This window comes from Rosa rugosa, chromosome 7, assembly GCF_958449725.1.
Source record: "Rosa rugosa chromosome 7, drRosRugo1.1, whole genome shotgun sequence".
NCBI lineage: Eukaryota > Viridiplantae > Streptophyta > Magnoliopsida > Rosales > Rosaceae > Rosa > Rosa rugosa.
Window position 1 is genome coordinate 17,783,177 of NC_084826.1, and position 21,334 is coordinate 17,804,510.

Sequence of the window (21,334 nt, forward strand, 5' to 3'; positions counted from 1 at the left end):
GTACAAGCATATGGGGATCATCTGTAAGTGTTGTTCTGGCATTGGGACTGAATGAATTATTTATTTTTTTATTTTTTATGAATCCTTGAAAAAAACGATGAATAATTTATTGAAAGGAAAGAAAAAGATTACAAGTTTGCAGTAAGCACTAAAACTTACTGCATGTGAGAATCACAATGACAATTAATCAGTGAAAACGAAAATAAGGGAGACCTAACATATCCCTATTACAAAGAGATGAGGCGAATGGAGGACTTGAGTCCCGCCAGATAAACTCAGTAGAAGATGAGCCATAATTAGGAAGTGTATCTGCTACTTGATTTATTTCCCAAAATATATGAGACGACCGAAATTGCATTTGAGAGATTTGATGCAGGCAGTTTTCCTATTCCACCTATAGTTGCCAAGGTACTAAGTGTGGGGATCGAAGAAAATTAAGAACTAGAGTTGAGTCGACCTCTATTGAATGAAATCTCTATTACTTTGTAAAAAAAAAAAAATAGTGTCTATATATATATATGTGTGTGTGTGTGTGTGTGTGTGTGTGTGTATTTATATAATGTAAGGCTTACGCCTTAGTAAGACTTTCTTGAAAACGTCTCGGGGTACGTCTTAGCGTTTTAAAACATTGAATAAAACTCAGAAAGGCAGTTTTTAGATTTCTGCAGCCTCCTGATCAAGGCAAATGAAAACTAATGTTTATCAGCAAGGTCATGATAATATTCTGAGATCCACTTTGCAATGATCTTGATCTCTTGCTTCCTCACATCGTTAAGCCATTCTGGATCTTCACTAGTTTTGAACCTCAAGTCAACATGGTGAGCACCTGTTTATTAAGAACCAGCATCACAAATGTGTTAGTATGCATTCTCCTCAAATTGCATGCTTTCATGTATTTATCTGTAAGTTCATTTGATTTGGAAGTGACTAGCTAGGTATGAACCTTCTTTTGCAACAATTGCTACTATCCTCTTGGAAATATTGTTCAGCACCCTGAAATGATAAACACCAAAAGGAATTAAGACGGGTAAGAAATACAGTTTAGGGCTTTAGGTTAATAAAATTAACTGGGAAAGAAATTGATCATTACCCTCCACCACTCCAAGGGTCTCTTAAGCCATTAAAGAAGATGATGTTGCTCCCAAATCTTCTCAAAACCCTCTTGATATCCTGCCAATTGAAACAGTATATCCAAGATTGAGCCTTGAAACCCAAGTTACCTCCAATTTCCACAAAATTCTTGCCTACATTAAGTATATAGTATATGTATACGTGCAATGACTAAAGCGCGGCACCGGAGGTAAGACTGACCCCGGAGCTCTTGCCTGAACGCATACTTCAATGAAAAAATGTTTCAATGCCGGCTACGATAACCAGGGATTTTTGGAAACTTCCTAAATCTGCATCCAACCGTGCCGAGATTTACAACGTTTCTGTCACAATAATCGTCTCATATATAAGAATAATTCTCATCTCGATCTCAAGAAAGAAAGAAACTATCAAACAAACAGAGTGTACTAATTAATTGATATAAAGTTTGGATTAATGATGGAAAATGATGATGATAGAGTACTCACATGGCCGCCAAACTCCGTGGTGATCCAATTAGGCCTAGGCTCAACGCCGTAAGTCTCTTCGCAATAAGAGACTTGATCTTTGTATTGCCACTCAGAAGGTGGGAACATGCTCTCCTCATTGTTACCATCTGTTTGCATTATCATCTCTGTACACGCCTACAGTTCGTACCAAATTCTTATAAGTCAAAATGATGATCGGGTACTATGTATAAGTCCATCATGATCGATCACATGTACATTTGCTTCGCCAAACAAAAAAATAGTATGATTCATTCATGAGAACGTATCGAATTAGGGATGGCATTGCAAGGTTTTGCTCGATCCCCCTCTCTACACCTTATTTTTGCTTTTAAATAAAAAAGCTTGCTCACTGGACCACTTTTTAAATTCCTAAAACAACCTTAGTCATATTATTCACACATACAATAATAAATTACTCATTATACCTCTAGTTCAATCATTATACCTCCATTCCTCTGATTTTTTGCATGCATACCCAAAAACTTAACCAATTTTTTTTTTTAAAACTTTTGTTCATGAATTAAAAATCTCTCATTTAATTGAACCGAAATATTTGCAACACGATTTGACAATAAAGTTTTTGATTCAGACTTTCCATATATGTAAGGGGACAACATATATAATAGTAAAGCTTTGAAATTGCATGAATGGTAGCTAGCTTATATATATATATATAGGATTTTTCTCAGGTGCGGACGTCCGTACCGAAATTTCGGTACGGATTTCCGGTTTTCACTCACTTTCCGATCACATATTTTGATCTTAACCATTCAGTTTTTAGGTCCTAACGTATAGATCATCTCTGCAAAATTTCAGCCAATTTGGTGATCGTTAAGGCATCAAAAACTGCAATTTACACGAACGAACCGAATCTGTCGAACCAGAACCGTTCGTGTACATTGTTGTAATTTGCAGTTTTGGATGCCTTAACGATCACCAAATTGGCTGAAATTTTGCAGAGGTGATCTATACATTAGGACCTAAAAACTGAACGGTTAAAATGTGAAAATGTGATCGGAAACTGGGGGAAAACGGTAAATCTGTACCGTCCGCACGGTACGGACGTCCGCACCGTAGCCGGACTGTATATATATATATATATATATATTTTTTTTTTTTGTCATTAATTTATACCATGATCTATCTAAGATTCCAATTCCTCGCTGCAATTCTTATTCCGGGAGGTTTTCATAAGTTATCTCTTACTTACTACTTGGAGAATAATTCATTTTAAAGAAAGTAAAAGTCATCGATAAGACGATAACAAAAACTATAGAACCAAAAAACAAAACAAAAAAACTCATCCTCCACCAAACCTTAAACAAAGAAAATACTAGGACCCTAAAAAATGAGAAGTCTCGCTCTCTCCTCTTTGCGGCGGCTAACCCTAGGGTATTGCCGTTCGATTTTCTTGGATTGCGGCGATGGCCGTGGTCCTTGGTTGTTGAGTCTTTTGGACTCGAGAATCTCCCCTCTTCAACCTTCGGGTTGCTGCACCCTAGTCTCGTCTTTTTGCCGATGGGATTCAACCCCTTCGGGCTTTACTCGTGCTGCAATCTGTTTCAAGCATGGTGGTGAAGGGCGGCGCCATGATCTGGTGGATCCAAACCATACTTGGGATCCCGGGTCTATCAGTTTTGGGAGGAGATGGCTTCTGGGTGCTACTACCGGGCTACGGCGGTGGATGGTTGTAATGCATCCGAATCCTCTCCGGCGGCGATTAGTGATTGGTGGTTGGAGGATTTACCACTGGGATTCTCGATCGGAGCAGAGGCTGAATTTAAGGGGGGGTTGACGTCGCGTTATTCCGACGTTGGTTGGAGTCTAAACGTTCAGATCATCTCCGGTCTAGTTTCCCCCATGTTATGCCGACGGCCCGGCAATCTGCCTTGGCGGTGTGGCTGTCTATCTCGGTTGGGTGGCAGTGCGACTTGGCGGCGCGGTGGTGTGTCTCAGGATGGGTGCGCAGCCGCTCGGGTGCCCAGAGTGTTTTCATATGGGCTGGATCTTGGTTAATGGGCTTTTTCAATTGGGCCTGGACCTTGATCATGTCTGTTTTGGCAGACTTGATTTTGGAAGCAGGTCGGATTTGGATCCGTATTTAGGACCCAGGTCGTCCTCAATTCCGGATCTTGAATCCGAGATAACTGCTCATTTTGATCTGGTATTGGTTCTGGTTCTTGGGAGTTCGTTTGCTAATTTTAGAGTTTTTGACACCCTCGGTTACTTTCGAACTCCGAGTGAGCGAATCACCTCCCTTAGGTGTTCGTATCACTGGTTACAGTTACGGTTACTATTACATTTACACTGCTCGAGTGACATATGCAGTGCAGCGATGCCAGTCGGCATCAAGTCACATGGTTACCTGGTTACCTTTCCTTCTCGATGCGTTTGTGTATCTAGTTATGATTTATTGTTTTTTCTTTATTGTAGATGTGTTTGTGCATCTCTTTATGTTTTATTGTTTTCTTTCGATGTTTTATGCATCGCTCCATGTACTCTTCAGTTTCAATTAATATAGGTTGTTGTCCTTCCTTCAAAAAAAAAAATACTAGTTGCTTATTATTTATTATCTATAATTGTTATTTTATAAGAGGATATATATGTAATTCAATAATTCAAAATAGATGGAGGTCAATTGAGAAAATTTGGAGGACCCAGTAGAAAAACTCAAGAAAGTATGTGTGTAATCATTTTAGACTCTTCATAAATATTTGTGGTATTTATTTTTTCAAGAAAATGTCAATTCATTGTAATTCAGGAAGATCAGCCTAATGATACTCTTAAAAAGGGTTTTTATCAAAGTAAACACTTTCAAGCTATGAAGTAAAAGTAAAGTTAAGTATAACTTTTGATAAATATAAATTAAAAAAAACTCTCTTGAGAGGAGGGGGGGCGCTGCTAGGGTTTCCTAGCGACGCTCTGGCAAATTTGGAAGGAGTGAATGGATTTTCCTCTCTTTATGGCCGCACTAAAGAGATTGGCAGTGGTGGAAGAGTTTCGTCGTCGTCATAGGTTCGCTGGGCTTGGATCTGGGTTCCTAGTTCTCTATCTGATCGGCCTTGATTGCGACGGCAGGGTTTGCTTTGGAGGCCCAGATTGTGCTGCGCTTGTTGTTGAAGATTGTGGTGGTTACGGCGGCGTGCTTCTTATTCAGCACGAGGTGGAGGTCGGGTCTGGGTCCAACGGCGACGCGATCAATAGTGGCTTCTGGTGGTCGTGGCTGCGGGGCAATGATGGCCTCAGAAGTGGTGATGGTGATGGTGATGGTGACGGCATGGTGATGGTCCTAGATTGATCTACTCATGTCGGGCTGAGCCGGGTTGGACGACAACGGTCATGACTGGAGATCAGCTTAGGTCGGTGGTGATGGTTCCTCTGGCCGGGATCTCAATTTGGGATCCGGGTCCTATCTGGATATGGATCTGGATCTGGGATCCGGGTCAGATCCAGGTTTGGGCCTAGATTAGGATTTGGCTTTTGGGCTGGATCTTAGTTTGGGTGGCTATTTGGGTCTGGGGTCCTATCGGGCTTCTTTTGCTTTCATTTGGTTTTGCTTTTTGTTATTTAGGCAAGGTCAGTGACGAAAGGTTACCCGCTACTAGACACATTTTGGTGTATGGAGGTATGATGCACCATATTGTTGATACCTTTTTTAGTTTCTTGAACAAGGTTGGTGACGGAAGGTTACCCGCTACTCGACGCATATCTCTGCGTGGAGAGATGGTGCACCATATCATCGGTACCTTTTTACATAACCCGGGTTCTGTCCTGTGCCTCATCAAATGCTTAATTGCATCCCATTTTGTTGCTTTTCTTACTGCTTGTGGTATTTCTCAATTTGATGTAGGTTCTACATCTATCTATTGTAATCTTTTTATTTATCAAAAACTTGTCAGTTTGTTTTAAAAAAAAAAGCTATGAAGTCAATCCGGCCCTTAAAAAATCCATCAGATACATGCATAAACATAAAAGAATTCTAGGCATATTTGTGTCATTGGACCACCGTATAACTAATTTTTCTGCCCCTTAGCCTTGAGGTAGCTAGTCTTCAATCATGAAATTTATGGTAACTTATCATTAAATTTAAATTCAAATATTGAGATTAAATATAAGTATTTTAATCTCAACCATTGAATTTCAATCCAACGGTAGCTGATTATGAATTTCTTAATCATCAAATAACCAGGTGAATACTATTAGGAAATCAATGGTAATTTTAAGGCTCAACTTTTAAGAATGCGAAAATGTTTTCTTGGACACTCCCATTTGGTCTTTTATTTAATAAATTTTGATTCTAACCAAAGAAAGTGTCTTCTCTTTTCTCTTTTCTATTTAGACTAACTATTTTAACAAAAAGTTAAAAATTTAACTAATTTTAAGATAGTTTTGAGAGTTTGTTAAAAACTTAAAGATGAAAGTCAAATTTGAATTTTTATTATTTTCTCTCTCCTCTCTAGCTACATAATTTAGTTAGAGAAGAGAGAGAAAATAACAAAAAGTTAAACAATTTCACATTTAAATTTTTTTTTTTCGACGAAGAGAGGTTAGCCCGTTATATAAATTCAGCAAGCAGTACAAAAACGAAACACCCCTATGGGGTCGATAGAAAGAATCGTTCCTTAGGGAACCTTAACAACTTACTCTAAATAAGAATAAGACCCAGGTTACCCCTAATACACCCACATTTTAATACAAATACGCACCATTATTCCAAACAAAGATCAGAATCCTCCGAAGCAAAATTGTAAAATGAATCCTCACAGAAATTGATCTTTGCGACCTCAAAAAATTAAAGAACACTTGACATGAGGGGAGGAGATTTGTCATCCTCCACTCCATCTTCCTTCATCAGAACCGCCCCAAGTGAGAAGTTCCATTCAACTCCAAAGGCAGACCAGGCCTGAATAAAAGTTATGACACCACCCACCCAAAACCAACCCTGCAATAGACCCTCCAACCAATACCAGGCCCAGCTGGCCCAATTGGTCAAAATTGGAAAGGGCAGTCTGCTTCCACCCCAACCAATCAAGCCGCCACCTCCTGCTTCGATCACCGCCGAAGAGACTGCACCATTACAACCAACTCTACCCCAGCCACCGGTATTAGCCTAGGCCAGCAGCTGCGCAGCAGACACGCCAATGCCACTACCTTGATCACCACCACCAACGTCAGAACAGCCACCTCGTCCACCGACGAAACCACCGCATCCACCACATGCCTTGGGTCGAAAAGTACAGAGCCAGTAGCTAACCATTAGAACTGGCCATCCTCTTCCTGTGTTATCCCCGTCATCAGTGCTAACCCAAGACCCCAGGGGCTGATCACCATCGCTACCGGCAAGACCCAACGCACCAAGACCTCCGATAATCTCAGGAAGAAAATCCCAATACTGCCTGTCACAAAACCTCAGATCCGTCAGAGATTTCAAATCCAAGCTCCATCTAGAAACCTGTGTTGCCCCAAAAGCAACACCGACAAAGGTACCACACCTCAATCCACCACAGCGGTCAAATAAACCCAGCCAGTCCATCCCAATAGAATCAGAAAGCTCTGCCCACTCCACCAGCAAGCTCGTGCCGGTCAAATAGAGAAAGAAGAGAAACCACAGGCCTAGGCCTGCACTATTATCCATGAAAAATAGAGAAGGTATAGGAGCAAGCGCCACCCTAGATGACGGCACTCGCAGAGCTAGGTCGGAAAAAACTCTAGAAAAAAATTTCGTATGATTATTGGTTTTCTATTCCGTATAATCACATTTAAATTTTTTTAGTTTAACTTACAAATAGCGACCATCTTTAGTAATGCTAGTCATTTTTGAGTCAAACTTGAACTAAAGTAGCTAAAAAATCATTTTAGCTAGCAACTGAATACTTCTACATCAATGCTCTCTATTTTAGCTAGTTTTGAATTTATATTATTTTTTAAATGAATATTAAATAGTTTAAATGTATTTATAAATTACATAAAATAACTTAAAAGGAATTTAAAACGAGCCTCATCTCGCTCCCTATATTTAGGAGCGAAATAGCTAAAAGTTATAATGGAGAGCCACTTAAGAGTCTGGTGCAGCTGCTAAAATAGATAAAAAGCTAAACAAGCTCTCCAAAATAGCTAAAAAGTCAAAATAAAGAGTCTGGAGTTAGCAAAAAGTTAGTAATTTGCTACTTATATTTAACTTCTAAAAAATTTAGCTAAATAAGATAACTTTCACTGTTGAAGATACAAAAAAATAGAGAGGAACTTTTCAACATAAAAACTATAATAAAATAAAAGAGGACATTGTCAAAAGTAGGATTTGTAGCGTATAAAATATCTACATTATGGTCAAGTCACAGTAGCGAAATCACAATACACAATATTAGGGCTGGATTCGGTTCTGAAAATGCAAAAATTCGCCGGAACCGGAAAGGAAACTTCGGTTCGGTTGTTGTAGTTGACAGTGCCGGAACCGACGGGAACCGGAACCGAGAACCTTCGGATCGGTTTTCCGGTTTCAACGGTTCCTTGATGAAGTTGAAAAAAAAAACCCAGAAACAGGCAATTTTCCAGTTCCATCTCTTTGCAGCAGCCTTCTTGGTGCTAGATTGAATGAGGATCTTTGTTTGGGATTTGTTGATTTCGTATTTTAGATGAACTTGTTGGATGGTTTTCTCATTTTCTGGGTTTTGGTCTTTTCGAATTGGGGAAGAAGTGAAGATGAAGAACACTAGAACAGTGAAATTTTTAATTTGGAGAGAGAGAGAGAGGGAGAGAGAGAGAGATGAGTTTTGACTTTTGAGAGGAGTTTTTGGGTTCTGAACCGAAGGGAAAGGGAAAGGGATGAGAAAAGCTGAAAAGAAGAGAAAGTTTGCATTTTTGTATATAAAATAGGTCTTGAGATCTCCTATAGCAAAGTTTATTTTAGGGAAATAAGCTTGGTCAAACCTCCAATGATACAAGGACATATGTCCTTCGGTTCCTAGCAAAAAAAAAAACAAGAGAACCGGAACCGAACCGAACTTGCTTCTTCCAGAACCGAACCGAAAAAACTTAAGTAAATATATTGGAGAACCGAACCGAACTGAGTTTTACGGTTCTAAATCCCAGCCCTAATACACATATAACTTGTCTTATATGTTGTTACTAACATTTACGTGGCTTAAGTTCTAAGAGCAATGTAAACATTTCACAAGTTGATTTCACTTAGTTTATGTTGGTAAAATAAAATCCAGAATTTAGGGAAAAAAAAATAAGAACTCCCTACCTGCCAATCCCATCCTCCGAGGTCGTGAGGATCTGATTTATCATTAAGATCGAAACACTTGGCCGTCCCACTGTAATTATAGTAGACAGTAGCTGCACCATATAGCTTTGCAAATGTATCATTTCCCGTTGTTGGATCATCTATTGCCTTACACATCTGCACCACCAATGCAATCACATTTTCTTTGATCATTTATACTAAAATATATACCATTAATTTGATGGTTCTCAATCAATAAAAATTTGAAAAATGAAATTTTTTTTTTTGTCTATGTGTTTCTTTAACCTGTTTCACTGGATATGCTGGCATGGGACTCATGAAATTCGATGGAGTAGGATAATCCGTCATTGCTGTGTAAAGATAAGCGGCTTCAAGCCAATTTTGAAGATCATCTAAGCTAATATTATTCCTGTGACGAAATGTAATGAAATATTTTAAACGAATATTCACAATAAATATTTCACCGTTATTGTTTTAGATATAAACACAAAATAAATTGTGATCGTACGTGCATATTTTAAACGATTTCCGAAGTAGCTCAAGCCCTCCAGGATGCTTTGCCGTGTCTTTGATATTTTCCCATGAGCCCTTGATCACTCTGTAACAACTTTCACTCTCACTCTAATTGAGCCATAAAATGCAACAATAAAAATAATTATTCAGTAAAAGTTACCATTAGATAGTTATAATAAGCTTAACCACCACACAATCATTTACTTCTGAACCATAGTTAGTAAATACGTATAATACGCGAAGAATATGTATGTGTATTAATCAAACATTTTATTGAAAAATTTGAAAAAAAAAATTTATTAATTGTTCATTTTTTAACTTTAAATATTACTTTATATATATATTTTTCAATAATATGTAAAATATAAAAAAAAAACATTAAAATCATGTATAATACTTTTAGCTTCAAAAATACGGAAAATTTAACAAATTCTTTTTAAAATATACAAAATATGAAAATATTTTTATAAAAAACGTTAGTATGTATTTTGTTCGCGTATTATATATATGGCAAATTACTACCAAAGTTTTGACATAAGCCCTCATTAACATCATTTTTAATTAAAAGTATTTGCATATGTTTGACAGTGTTTACCATATTTACGGTAAGATATGATCATATGATTACTAGACATATAAGTGAATCTTTGATCCCACACTAATGTCTAGAGAGAGAGAGAGAACCCTAAAGTCTTTAGTGACTATATTGTTGAAGCTATCTGGAGATGTTATGTTCTCAAAATTGAGGATCGGAGAAGAAGATGCCAAAGCTCCAATTGTAACATGGGGATATTTCAACCTAAACCATGCTGCCAGCACTGCAAAAAAAAAAAATTAAACTTATAATAATAACTAAATTCCAAACCAGCTGTTCAAGTCAAATAAAAATTATTACTGTTTTGGTCAATTATGAAACTTATATATATATATATATATATATATATATATATATATATATATATTAATTAAATAAATAGTAAGAATATTCATAAATAATGAAGAGGGAGAATTTCACAAATGATCACTCAACTATGACTCATTCGACACTTTAGTCACTCAATTTTCAAATATATCAATTTTGTCACTCAACTATTACTCTGTCAATCACTTTAGTCATCGAATGAGCATTTTGTCTCACTTTAATCACTTCTCTCAATTATTCCAATTTAGTTTTTCATTTTTCATAATTGGCTGGACGAAAATATCATTGATATTGTGGCAAATAAAGTTTTTTTTTTAATGAAAAAAATTAACGAAGTGACTAAAGTGAATAACAGAGTTAAAGTTAAGTGACCAAAGTGATATATTTAAAAAGTGAGTGACTAAAGTGTCGAACAGATAAAAGCTGAGTGACCATTTGTGATATTCTCCCTAAGAGCAAGTTCACCCGTTGGGTCACCGGGTCACCTACTATTCACTACTTTTTAGTGTATATTTTCATTCTCTGGGTCACGAAATACACTGTGCTCGTGACCCAGGGCACGAAATACACTGTGCAGGTCACCATGGTGACCCAACAAGTGATCCAGGGTGACACACAGGACACGAAATACACTGTACTCGTGACCCAGAGGATAAAATAACACATAAAAAGTAGTGAATAGTAGGTGACCCACGGGTGAACTTGCTCTAATGAAAAAATATAACATACTTCCTCCATAGGAACCTCCAAAGACCACTACAGGTGAGTCAGTTGCTGTCAAATTCTTCTTAAAATCAATAATTAAGGAAGCATAATCTGCCAAGGCTTGTGTGGAGCTTAGATATCCCAGTGTACTTGCATTGCTATAAGCCACAACTTTCCTGCCCCCAAAAGGTAGAGATTTTCCATAGAACCTATGCTGCAATTAAGCAGTGTGTGAAAATTATTTTATTAGATTGTTGATTTATATAAATACTAGCATTTCTCTACACATGCTCTGCATGTGTAAGTATTTTTCTTTTCAGAAAAAAAGAAAAAAAATAATGGATGAAAACAGTTATTGCATAGAGAGGATAGAAGGAGAGAAAAGTGGAATTTGTGGGATTTATTTTGTTTATTTTTATTAATAAAAATATAATTTGCAATTGTCATAATGACCCTTGTGATTTAATTAATTCTCAAAGTATTTTAATGTTTTAGGGTCATTTCGGTCAAAAATTTTGATTTTGGCTAACAAAACCTCTTCTCTTAATAATAGTATAGATAATTAATTTTATTTTTATTATTTTAAATTTAAATTGATAATCTAATAATGTAACATATATTATATTAAAATATTATCTATTCATTTCTTAAATTAAATTTCCATAATCATGGAAAACATCGTTCATATTGAACTTAATTACCTCAATGAAAATGATGAGGGCCTTAAAATGGGGAGCCGTGTCATACAGAAAACCAGTGTTCTCCGCAAACCATTCTATGTTCCCTTCATTACCAGTGTAAACAAAGATTGGAGCATTGCTCTTGGCGCCTCCCCAGAACGTATCATTTATCAAATACCTCTGTTGGAAAGTTTCATTGCTCTTGGGATAGTAATTGAAATGGTCAAGGACTTGGGTGAAGTATTTGGTTCTGTAAAGTTGGTTTTGACCAGCAGAAGGTGATATCTTTTCTCCTGGGGATATCAGTAAAGATGGGAATCTACGATGTGAGGATTTGGCAGAGTAGACAGGAAGCGAATGAAGCAAACAGAAGAAAGAGAACCAGAAAAGAAATGGGGACCTAGATTCTGTCATATTTTTCATGTTTTTGTGTTTCTCTGGTATTGCAGAGAGACTTTTAAAGTTTTAAGTGTGGCTGTGTGGAGAAGCCTTAGTATATTCGAGACTCGAGAGGAAGAATAGGCCAAGAGAGCGTACGTGGCTGCCATGGATAACAAGTAGATAATCCTGGTTTTTTTTGTGGACACGACGACGGTTGGATTAATAACTAATTTGACTATTTTTGTGGTGCAAATCAGACTGGGTAAGATAAAAAGAAAATTTATTAGCCCAAAGCAAAAAAGAAAAGAAAACGTATAATTTACTGAGATGAGTTTACCTGCTGTAAGTTTTTTGATTTGTGGGATTTGGGCTGTTGTAGAGGGATCGGGACTGTTGATGCTTTTTATTTAGGGTGTTAATAATCAGACACTACTTTTTTTATATTATTTATTTTAGGGAAGAAGAGTCGAGCTCCATTCAATATATTAACGACGTCACGGTGTTAAGTTAGAGAGATTCGAAAATCCATCATAATACAAATTGAAGAACAGATCTAGTCTGCACAAAGCAGATATGCCTAAACTAAAAAGTTCAAACATAATAGAAACTGTCCAAAACAACCAAATTATTACTAGCAAACAAAGCTAAAACCTAAAGAAACTGCAGAAAAGAAAAGCAAAAAATAAAACTTCCCTAACCCTACCCTATCCGAAGATGGAACCACTATCTTGAGCATCTTGACGCCTAAGACCCAAATGGTGTACGTCGCAACAAAACAACACAGTCACACGGTAACATCCTAGAGATAGAAATAGGGCTAGAAAAGAAACTGACCCCCTCCCCAAAAGCCTAGTCCAGCCCAGACTAAGTGAATAGGAAAGAGGAGAACTGGGCCCAAAACTAGGCCCAGGTCACTAGGCTGCAAACCAAAACCTAGTAAGGCAGAGGCCCAAACCCACTGCCTAGATCCATCTTCCTCACACTAGCCAGACCAGACGAGCCTTCCCGGAAGGCAGCCCTGCCCTTCACCGCTCCGACGGCCTTCATCGCTCCTCCACCATCTCCTTGGTCTAAAAAGAACCTCGACCTCGACTTGGCCTCAATCAATCACGATCAACAGCCAAAAATCGTCACCGCCTTCCTTGGATTTCCGACGCGGCCGTTGAAGACTCTCTGACGTCGCAACCTCGAGAGAGATACCACCCGCCAAACTACGCCCCTGGAATCACACCCTCAACCGCCACAACCACCATCGTCGCAATTGGAGCCTTAAACACCGCCTTTCAGTATCGTCGATTCACGATCCAGATAACCACCCCGTCGCACGAGAAGCCTGCATACCGCCTCTCCGAACCACGTCGTGGTCGTCTCACCGCCGTTGCCTGGTTAGGGGACCGCAAGGTCGCCGCCACTACCGAGGCCTCTTAGGTTTTGAAATAATCAGACACCATTTTGTGTGTTAATTATAGGGGCCGTGACCACTTACCCAATTTCAACTTCAAAATTGACCGTTTACTCCATTAAGAGTTTTTTAACCCCATTTACCCAATTCAGTGTTAAATGACAATTTCAACCTTCAATTAATTAAAAAATTACAGGTTCACACTCTCTCCTCTATCTCTCTCTACAGCTGCTGACCGATCTCTCTCTCTCTCTCTCTCTCTCATCTCTTTCCGGCGAGGAACATCCCCATCGATTTTGCCTGCGCAGGTTCAGATCCTAATGGCGACGGAGACGGCGGCAACACGGTGAGGCTGAGTGACGCTGACGACGCTGCTCTCAATGTGGATATGACCCGAAACCAAATCAGAATCCGAATCGGATAAATGCAGGTGAGAGTCTTCAACGTCCTCGAAGCTATGCGAGAGTGAAATCGAAGACGACAACGAGCTTTTCCCTTGGGGCTTTCCTTTCCCAGACAGAGGCGATCTGGACAGACGACGCCGGTTTTGTTTGTCAGACGTCCGGGAAGCTTCGAAGCTCACGCTCCAAGTTCGGGTCTGGGCTTCGCTCGGACGACGTCACTCTGTTGGACGGCATCGTTCTGTTGTTTTTTTTTTTTTGGTATTTGGCAGAAGGCTTATACATGTCTAAGGAAAGGAGAAAGAAGAATGAAAAAAAGAAAAAAAAAGGTTGTATTGAGGAGTTATGCATGTCTATTGCGGGTCAATAATATGATTATTGAGGAGCAATAAAATGTTTATTGGGGCAATAATAAGATTATTTATTTGGATAAACCTACAAAAACTTTCAAAATTATAAACATTTTCATTTTTCATTAATTATTGATCCCTAATAAACTTGTTACTGGGGGGGCAATAATATGATTACTGGACATTATTAGGGGGCAATAAAATCAGACCCCGGAATCTGGTCACCAGTCCGGTAGTCGGATTCGGGATTCCGGTGACCGGTCGTCGGATTCCGGTCACTGGAGTAGGCGGCGGCCACTGGTCACCGGAGTCCGGCAAGGTCTCCGATGACTTCTCTTTCTAAGTGAGAAAGAAGGAGAGGGCAAAAAAGTCCCAAAAATAAATAAAAAAGAATAAATAAATAATTAATTGGGTATTAGGGAAATAATCTCTTAGAGTGTTTGGGTAAGTGGGCAATCTCTTAGAGTGTTTGGGCAAGTGGGGTTAATTAACTCCAAAATTAGGTAAATGATCATTTCCCCTTAATTATAACACAAAAGGGTGCATGTGTGATTAATATTTTTAAAGAAAAATCGTGTGTGAATATCATTAAATGTTCAAGGGGATTGAAAATAAAAAGTGTGAAAAGTAAAATGTCCGATGTGGCATATTAGTTCTTTGTAAAACTAACACCGTTCAGGTCATGAAAGCAAATCTTGTATACATAAATGAGTTTAAAAAAAAAAAAGACAGAAAAATGTGTTAAGTCCATGATTCAACAAAAGAACAGATCTGGAAAGCCTGAAACAACCTTATTTTCTGGTCTGCTAAATACAACCCCCCTTCTGTGGTGCTAGTTGCTGCTTCTATAGGCTCTTCCTACAGAATTTGCTACAAGTCTTCTTCCAAAGACCCCCACGACCACGCTGAAGTTATCAGGTGGTCTCTTCCTCTACTAATGGTATAGCTCGCTACTTCTGGCTTTGTCATTCGGGATTGTAATGGTTGTCCTCTCCTTACTAGGTCTTGAAGTTTTGGATCCACAAGCATTCCTATTGCTGAATGTTTTGCTCTTAAGGATGGCCTGCAGGCTGCTATTAGATTCAGCTATTCTAAGATTCCAGTCGAAGGTGATTATTCCTTGGGTTGTGTCAATGGTGTTTGTGACGTTCCTTGGTGTCTCAAATCCCTTATTCGTGATGTCAAGAACATGGCCTTAAAGTTTGCTTCCATCTCCTTTTCTCATGTTTTTCTGTTTTTTATCGGATGCGGAGACTTCTATTAGCCAAAGTCTTCCTAATCCTACGATCTGGATTAGCCAAATTCCTAGCCAAGCTGCTGTTGCTTTCAATTTAGACTTGTTAAATTGTGGTTCCCTTAGAGGCTTCTCCTTATAATTTTCTTTTCTTCTAAAAAAAGAAGAAAAAAAAGGAACTCAAACTATGGCTTTCTTTTTTTCAAGCACAAAAACTCTAGACCATTTCTCCTTTCACACATTGGTAAAGGTCGAACTTCTATCATGTTTCAACTTTTAAATTTACTTTTTTATTGCAGTGACTTCTATAGTAGCGACGATCGATATGATAGAGATTCTAAATTTCTTTATCTAAGCAAATGATGTGGTAACATGTATGTTAGTAGTATTGTTTCGAGTTGTTTTGCAAACAAAACGGCTTAAGTTGTTGGATAACAAAGATTTGTGGAAGGTTAAAACAAGAATTGTGTGCACAGTTGCATAGAAGATAGAATTAATTACTTATAATACTGGGTCTTAAATAGTATACATCTATTTCTTTCGGCAAAATAAAGAAAATTTTATTAAATGAAAAGGAGAACAGATAAGTCGAAGGAAAATTTTTCGGAGGTAAGTCGAGTTTTAGATGATTGTAAAGATTATCTTCTTCTTTTCAATCATGTAGAATAAGACATATCTTCCATGAAGCAAATGGTGTTGCACATAGGCTTGCACACCTTGCTAGTGTTGCTAGGCTGGATGATGTATGGTTAGAGGAGACTCCTGCTATTATTCAGGATGTACTCTACGAGGATTATTGTAATCTTTCTAATGTAGCACGGGGTTAAGGTTTTATGTCCCCCCCCTTGTTGCAAAATATTATTTCAATAAATAGAACCGGGTGTGGGGCTGAGTCTCCCAGCTAGGCTGGGTTCCAAACCCCTTTTCAAAAAAAAGAAAAAAAGAAAAGAGAACAGATAAGGAGAGGACATGAGACCAAAACTCTTTATTATTTTATCAAGGATAAAAAAAGCAAAAAGCATGCATCCCTCATAACAAATCCTTCTGAAATTATAAAGCAGAGGAGGCCTCCGAGGAATTCGGAGTGACCTCGATAGGTGAAACCCAGAATTTCATGTACTGGCGGCGGCGATCTCACGGTCTCCAGACTAGGCAGCCACGGAACAGCGTCGGCAAGGGTACGGAGAGGCGGTGCAGTCTTCTTGGTTTGTCAACGGCGTTGTTTCAGATTGATTGCTTGACGGGAAAGGTTGAGGCGATAATGGCTCCGATTCACAGCGGTTTCGGCTGAGACGGTTGAGGGTGCAGGCCGGGGTGCGGAGGGTTCCTCTTCGTGCTAATTTTTGAGTCGTCAGAGGTTTGCAGCTTTAACCGGATTTTTGAGTCCTCATGCTATGGCGGAGGAGCGTGACCGGCCACCAGATTGTTGACGGAAGGCTACTCCCTTGAATGTTTGGTGCAGGTCGAGCTGGGGAGACGAGGTGCGGGGGTGGGTTTTGGCCATTGCGTCGTGGCCTGGCCGAGTTGCTATTTAGGGCCTAGCTTGGCTAGCCCATTCTCCCTCCACCTCTTCTTTTTTGTTTGGGTCTGTTCTGGACCTTTGGGGAGTGGCAAAGCTCTAATTTGTTTTTTGTTTCGAATAAGTGCTCTTCCCTTGTTTTGCTCTTGGTCGAAGTCGTATGCTGGTTGATGGGTGGCGATGTACACTAGAGAGGTCTTAGGCGTCAACCTTTGTCAAGACAGTGGCTCTGATTTAGGGTTGGATAGGAGTGGAGTTTTTTCCTTTTACATTTTCTTTTCTAGACTGGTTTTTTCCTTTCTTTTAGTCCCTTCTGCTTTGTGTAGCTTTATTATGTGCATCAAGATGTATTATGAGGGATTTTCGAATCCCTCTAGCTTGACCGAGTGGGGTCGTTGATGTTATTAATGAAATCTGATTCCGTTTCCCTAAAAGAAAAAAGCAAAAAACATTATAAACCATAAATTTAGTTTTAAGATTACCAAAGTCGCACTATGCCAAAAAATGCTTCAGACGACAGACCATATCTGTCGTCTGATGAAGTAAAAATCTGTTGTCTAAGTGGCTGCCGTCTCTAAGCCATTCAGACGACAGATATTCTCCGTCGTTTATAATCTACTCAGACGACAGATTCAGTTTAAGTTCTGTCGTCTGAAGTACCTAATATTGAAGAATCGGAGTCTATCTGTCGTCTGATACACTATACCACTACATATTAATGTTGTTGGAAATTCACTTCATCAACGGATTCAAAAAATAACTGTCGATGTAGTTAATGTAACATGACGGAGTTTTTTTTGTTTCTGTCGTTTGATTGAACCAATATTAAGCTTAGTTGATGCTTCTGTCGTCTGATTTGAAGAACAATGACAGTTATATGTTGACTGATTTGGTATGCAACAACATTTATACCATGAGTTATGTTGTTTGAGATTTGTTTGGACTACAGATAATTTTGATTCTTGTGGTTAGATTTGGTTTCCAACTACAGTTTTAGTTTTTTTATGTTGTTTGAATGTCACTTAGAGTATAGTCTTACTCAAATTTCTGTTGTCTGAAGCAGTATTCAATCTCATTTTTCTGTTGTTTGTTTGCACTTTCAACCATTGTTTTAGTTATGTTCTGTTGTTTGAAGTTGGTAGAAACAACATATCAACACCTACTTCTGTTGTCTGAGAGCAATTTGACCTCTACTTTTCTGTTGTTTGAACCTGCTAGAAACAACATATCAACACCTACTTCTGTTGTCTGAGAGCTATTTGAACTCTACTTTTCTGTTGTTTGAACGTGATAGAAACAACATATCAACACCTACTTCTGTTGTCTGAGAGCTATTTGAACTCTACTTTTCTGTTGTTTGAACGTGATAGAAACAACATATCAACACCTACTTCTGTTGTCTGAGAGCTATTTGAACTCTACTTTTCTGTTGTTTGAAAGTGATAGAAACAACATATCAATCACCTACTTCTGTTGTTTGAGAGCTCTTTGAACTCTACTTTTCTGTTGTTTGAACTTGATAGAAACAACAGATGATCATTTGTTTCTGTTGTTTCTATTTTCTTGATACAACATAAACCTGCATATATCTGTTGCCTTTCAACCATTTCAACATCAGTCATTTACAATCATCAAAACCATAAAATTGGACTAAAATCTGCATTGAAAATGATGGCTACGTTTCATTAATTGCATCAACATCATCCAAAATACAATCCATAGTTCCAAATCTAAACCTAGCCAGCAGTTACATAATGATCAAGAGAACCAAAAAACCATCTCATCGATCTCGATCATTTACCTAATATTGCACTAAGTCAAAAAGGACCTATAAGGTAAAGAAAGAGTAGCGAGGCAAAGCAACTGCATGCATAATTTAGGTTCATCAACACTTTCCATCAGTTATATATAAATGCACAAAAGCAGTTGCTGGTGCTACTCATCTACCTTAAACAGAACCAAAGTTAGAACTTCATAACATGATTTGCCCATTCAGCTCGAACCACATCAATATCCTTCTGTGTGTAAGCAAGATTTGATTTCCTTTCCCACTGAAACAAGCAAATGCAGCAAGTTATTATGATGCAAATGCAGCAAGTCCATTATAACTTGGTAGCAAACCTGAAATATGCCTATAATATGAACCTTATCATGTTGCATTTGCTTCTCAAAGTTACTTGCAGCAAGTCCAGTATCTTATTATGTTGCATTTGCTTCTCAAAGTTACTTGCAGCAAGTCCAGTAAATCAACCTTATTATGCCTATACTGGACTTGCTGCATTTGCTTCTCAAATTTACTGGACATAATAAGGTTCAGTAACTTTCAGTAACTGAAATATATATGCCTATATGCAGTTGATCATTCTTACCTTGGTAGCAAACTCCAAGTTCTTGTCCTCCACAATTTCTTTCATATAACGCATGACAAAATAACCACAAGTCTTAGAATCAGTTTGCTCCGGAATACCCTGAAAATTATAAATTAAGATTAACCATATGAGGAAGTACGACTTAATGGAGACTATAAAAATTCCAACCAACTTACAGCAAGATTCTTCCATTGGATTATTTTCCTTCCTTTCCTACCCTTTTGGGCATTGAAGATTTTAATAGAGCTTGAAAATGATGATCACAAAAATTATAATTAGCAAGCAGCAAGTTCAGTACATGAAGAAACAACATCAACTGATCAATATGGTAAAAAAAAAAAAAATTGGGAAGTAGACTTACTTGTCGACAATAATTTTCCATTCACCAGCACAAAGTCGCCTTTTTAGCGGATCCATGAAATGCACGGCTTCTTCATCCGGGTTCACCACCGACAACATCCAATGAGCACTAAAGAAAAACATGTAAAAATTATTTTTTGATAAGTCCATTACATCTATACATAGAAGCTATCAACAAGCAATATAACATGCCTAACATTGTAGTAATACTGATTACATACCCCGAGTTATATGGAACCAAAAATATTTGCCCCGGTTTCCCTAACATGTACCGATTTGACATAGACCGTGCCCGTTCAGTGGGATTTCCACACCCAATTATACCGGTGTGTGCAGGGTCCATAAAGCCAACCATATCAAGCATCTTAGACTTCTTCAGGACTCCATAAATGTAGCTACAAATAATATTGCAATATTAAAGGGCTAAATAAAAAAAAAAGGCTTCTGATTATGAAGATCAACCAGAGTATAGTCAATTACTGAAGATAAGAATAAGGTAATTGAAAACTGATATGTACCTCATGTAAAAAACAATGACTCCTCCAGATACTTCCAGCATGTTAGCCATGTTATAGATATCCCTTCTAAAGATGACTGCTTTCCTAGAATGGCCGAAAATTTCCCCACCAAATGTTGTGTGGATTGTGGCGCCATCCATCAATTCAGTCTTGGCCCACATACACAAGTCCTTTACTGGTAATGGCAGATTCGTCGGCAAGTTTTCCAGGTCTTCATTGTCATCATCAAATGAATCTCTGATTCTCTTCTTCGGATTAGCACGCTTTGTTATCTAATTTTGTAACGATAAGACTACATGTTATCAACCCTTTCCAATATTAACATATACTATATATATGAAACAAATTTGCATATTAATTGAACATGAATTAAGAATGAGTTACTTTCTGCTCAATGGGTTTAGGGGGTGCCTCTGGTGCAGGGATAACAACTAGCTTTCTTGGCCAAGCAACACAAGTCCCAATGGCGTCTCCGACAGTGACTATGTCAGCATCCTTCACTGGAAATGGTAGCAAGGCATCATGCACAATGGTTCCAATGACTGAGACACGCACATTGTCCTCTCCTAATGGAACCCCATGGATCTTCTGATTGCCTTCCTCAACATTAACTTGAATGACAGTACCATAAGCAACAATATTTTCGACCCTGTCTATTGCCAGTCCGCAGTCGTTCCCATCAACCTGCAGCTCCTATGTCAAACAATGAGCAGTTAATCATTCACTATATTAATTCCACATTTAGCAATGTTATTGTAGTTTCAGATAAAGACAGTCAAAGCAAAATGAATTTAAGGAGAACAGAGATAAATTAAGGCAAGAAAGGTGTTTACATTGTCAGAATTTTTCGAAGATATGTGGACTCTAACCTCCTCTTCAATTATAGAAGTTAGTTTCTGCATTGGTTGATCTGTAGCCACTTGCTGGTCCTCTTGAACAAATATCTTCTCCTCGGCTAAAACCAACTTCTTCTTCACTGTTTTGCCATCACCTTCCACAATGTCAATCAAAATCTTCTCAGCTGGTCGGGAACAGCTCCCTTGGCCTGAACCATGTTCATGAAGTGGCGTCAATTGTTTTGGTGACTCTGGTGACTCTAGTGGCACCTCCTTCCCATCAATTTTTGCTTCCAACCT

General features: G+C 38.3%; 2 protein-coding genes across 8 annotated transcripts in view; both read right to left on the minus strand.

The window, feature by feature from the left end:
• Window positions 1–531: 531 nt before the first annotated feature.
• Window positions 532–12,154, minus strand: LOC133722030 (uncharacterized). Of its 7 annotated transcripts, none has more exons than XM_062148828.1 (10): window positions 11,686–12,154; window positions 11,024–11,198; window positions 10,042–10,175; window positions 9,353–9,465; window positions 9,130–9,253; window positions 8,845–9,000; window positions 1,578–1,733; window positions 1,091–1,170; window positions 944–993; window positions 532–826 (listed from the first exon to the last, which is right to left on the minus strand). In XM_062148828.1, the coding sequence occupies exons 1-10, from the start codon at window positions 12,085–12,087 to the stop codon at window positions 693–695; spliced, it is 1,524 nt and encodes a 507-aa protein (XP_062004812.1). In that variant the 5' UTR covers window positions 12,088–12,154; the 3' UTR covers window positions 532–692. The 7 variants fall into 7 exon arrangements, 4 of the variants coding, with proteins under 4 accessions (XP_062004812.1, XP_062004811.1, XP_062004815.1 ...); XM_062148827.1 differs by having other exon boundaries at window positions 11,009–11,198; window positions 11,686–12,152; XR_009852424.1 differs by lacking the exon at window positions 532–826 and adding an exon at window positions 1,312–1,400 and having other exon boundaries at window positions 942–993; window positions 11,009–11,198; window positions 11,686–12,151.
• A 6,638-nt stretch (window positions 12,155–18,792) lies between these two features.
• LOC133722944 (uncharacterized) overlaps window positions 18,793–21,334 on the minus strand; it is a 3,783-nt gene continuing 1,241 nt past the window's right edge. Inside the window, exons 4-11 of the mRNA XM_062149788.1 lie at window positions 21,068–21,332; window positions 20,583–20,891; window positions 20,199–20,470; window positions 19,902–20,075; window positions 19,682–19,789; window positions 19,497–19,566; window positions 19,321–19,419; window positions 18,793–19,002 (exon numbers count right to left, since the gene is read on the minus strand). Of these exons, the coding sequence (XP_062005772.1) occupies window positions 18,916–19,002; window positions 19,321–19,419; window positions 19,497–19,566; window positions 19,682–19,789; window positions 19,902–20,075; window positions 20,199–20,470; window positions 20,583–20,891; window positions 21,068–21,332 (1,384 nt within the window). The 3' untranslated portion in view covers window positions 18,793–18,915. The remainder of the gene's footprint in view (window positions 19,003–19,320; window positions 19,420–19,496; window positions 19,567–19,681; window positions 19,790–19,901; window positions 20,076–20,198; window positions 20,471–20,582; window positions 20,892–21,067; window positions 21,333–21,334) is intronic.

What these genes read in the sequence shown, in the direction of transcription:
- LOC133722030 (XM_062148827.1), bottom strand. Translation starts at nt 12,087, where the DNA reads ATGAAAAATATGACAGAATCTAGGTCCCCATTTCTTTTCTGGTTCTCT. An exon ending in CCCTCATCATTTTCATTGAG is followed by an intron (nt 11,199 to 11,685) that starts GTAATTAAGTTC and finishes GCTTAATTGCAG; the next exon opens with CATAGGTTCTATGGAAAATC. An exon ending in GACCCTTGGAGTGGTGGAGG is followed by an intron (nt 994 to 1,090) that starts GTAATGATCAAT and finishes TTATCATTTCAG; the next exon opens with GGTGCTGAACAATATTTCCA.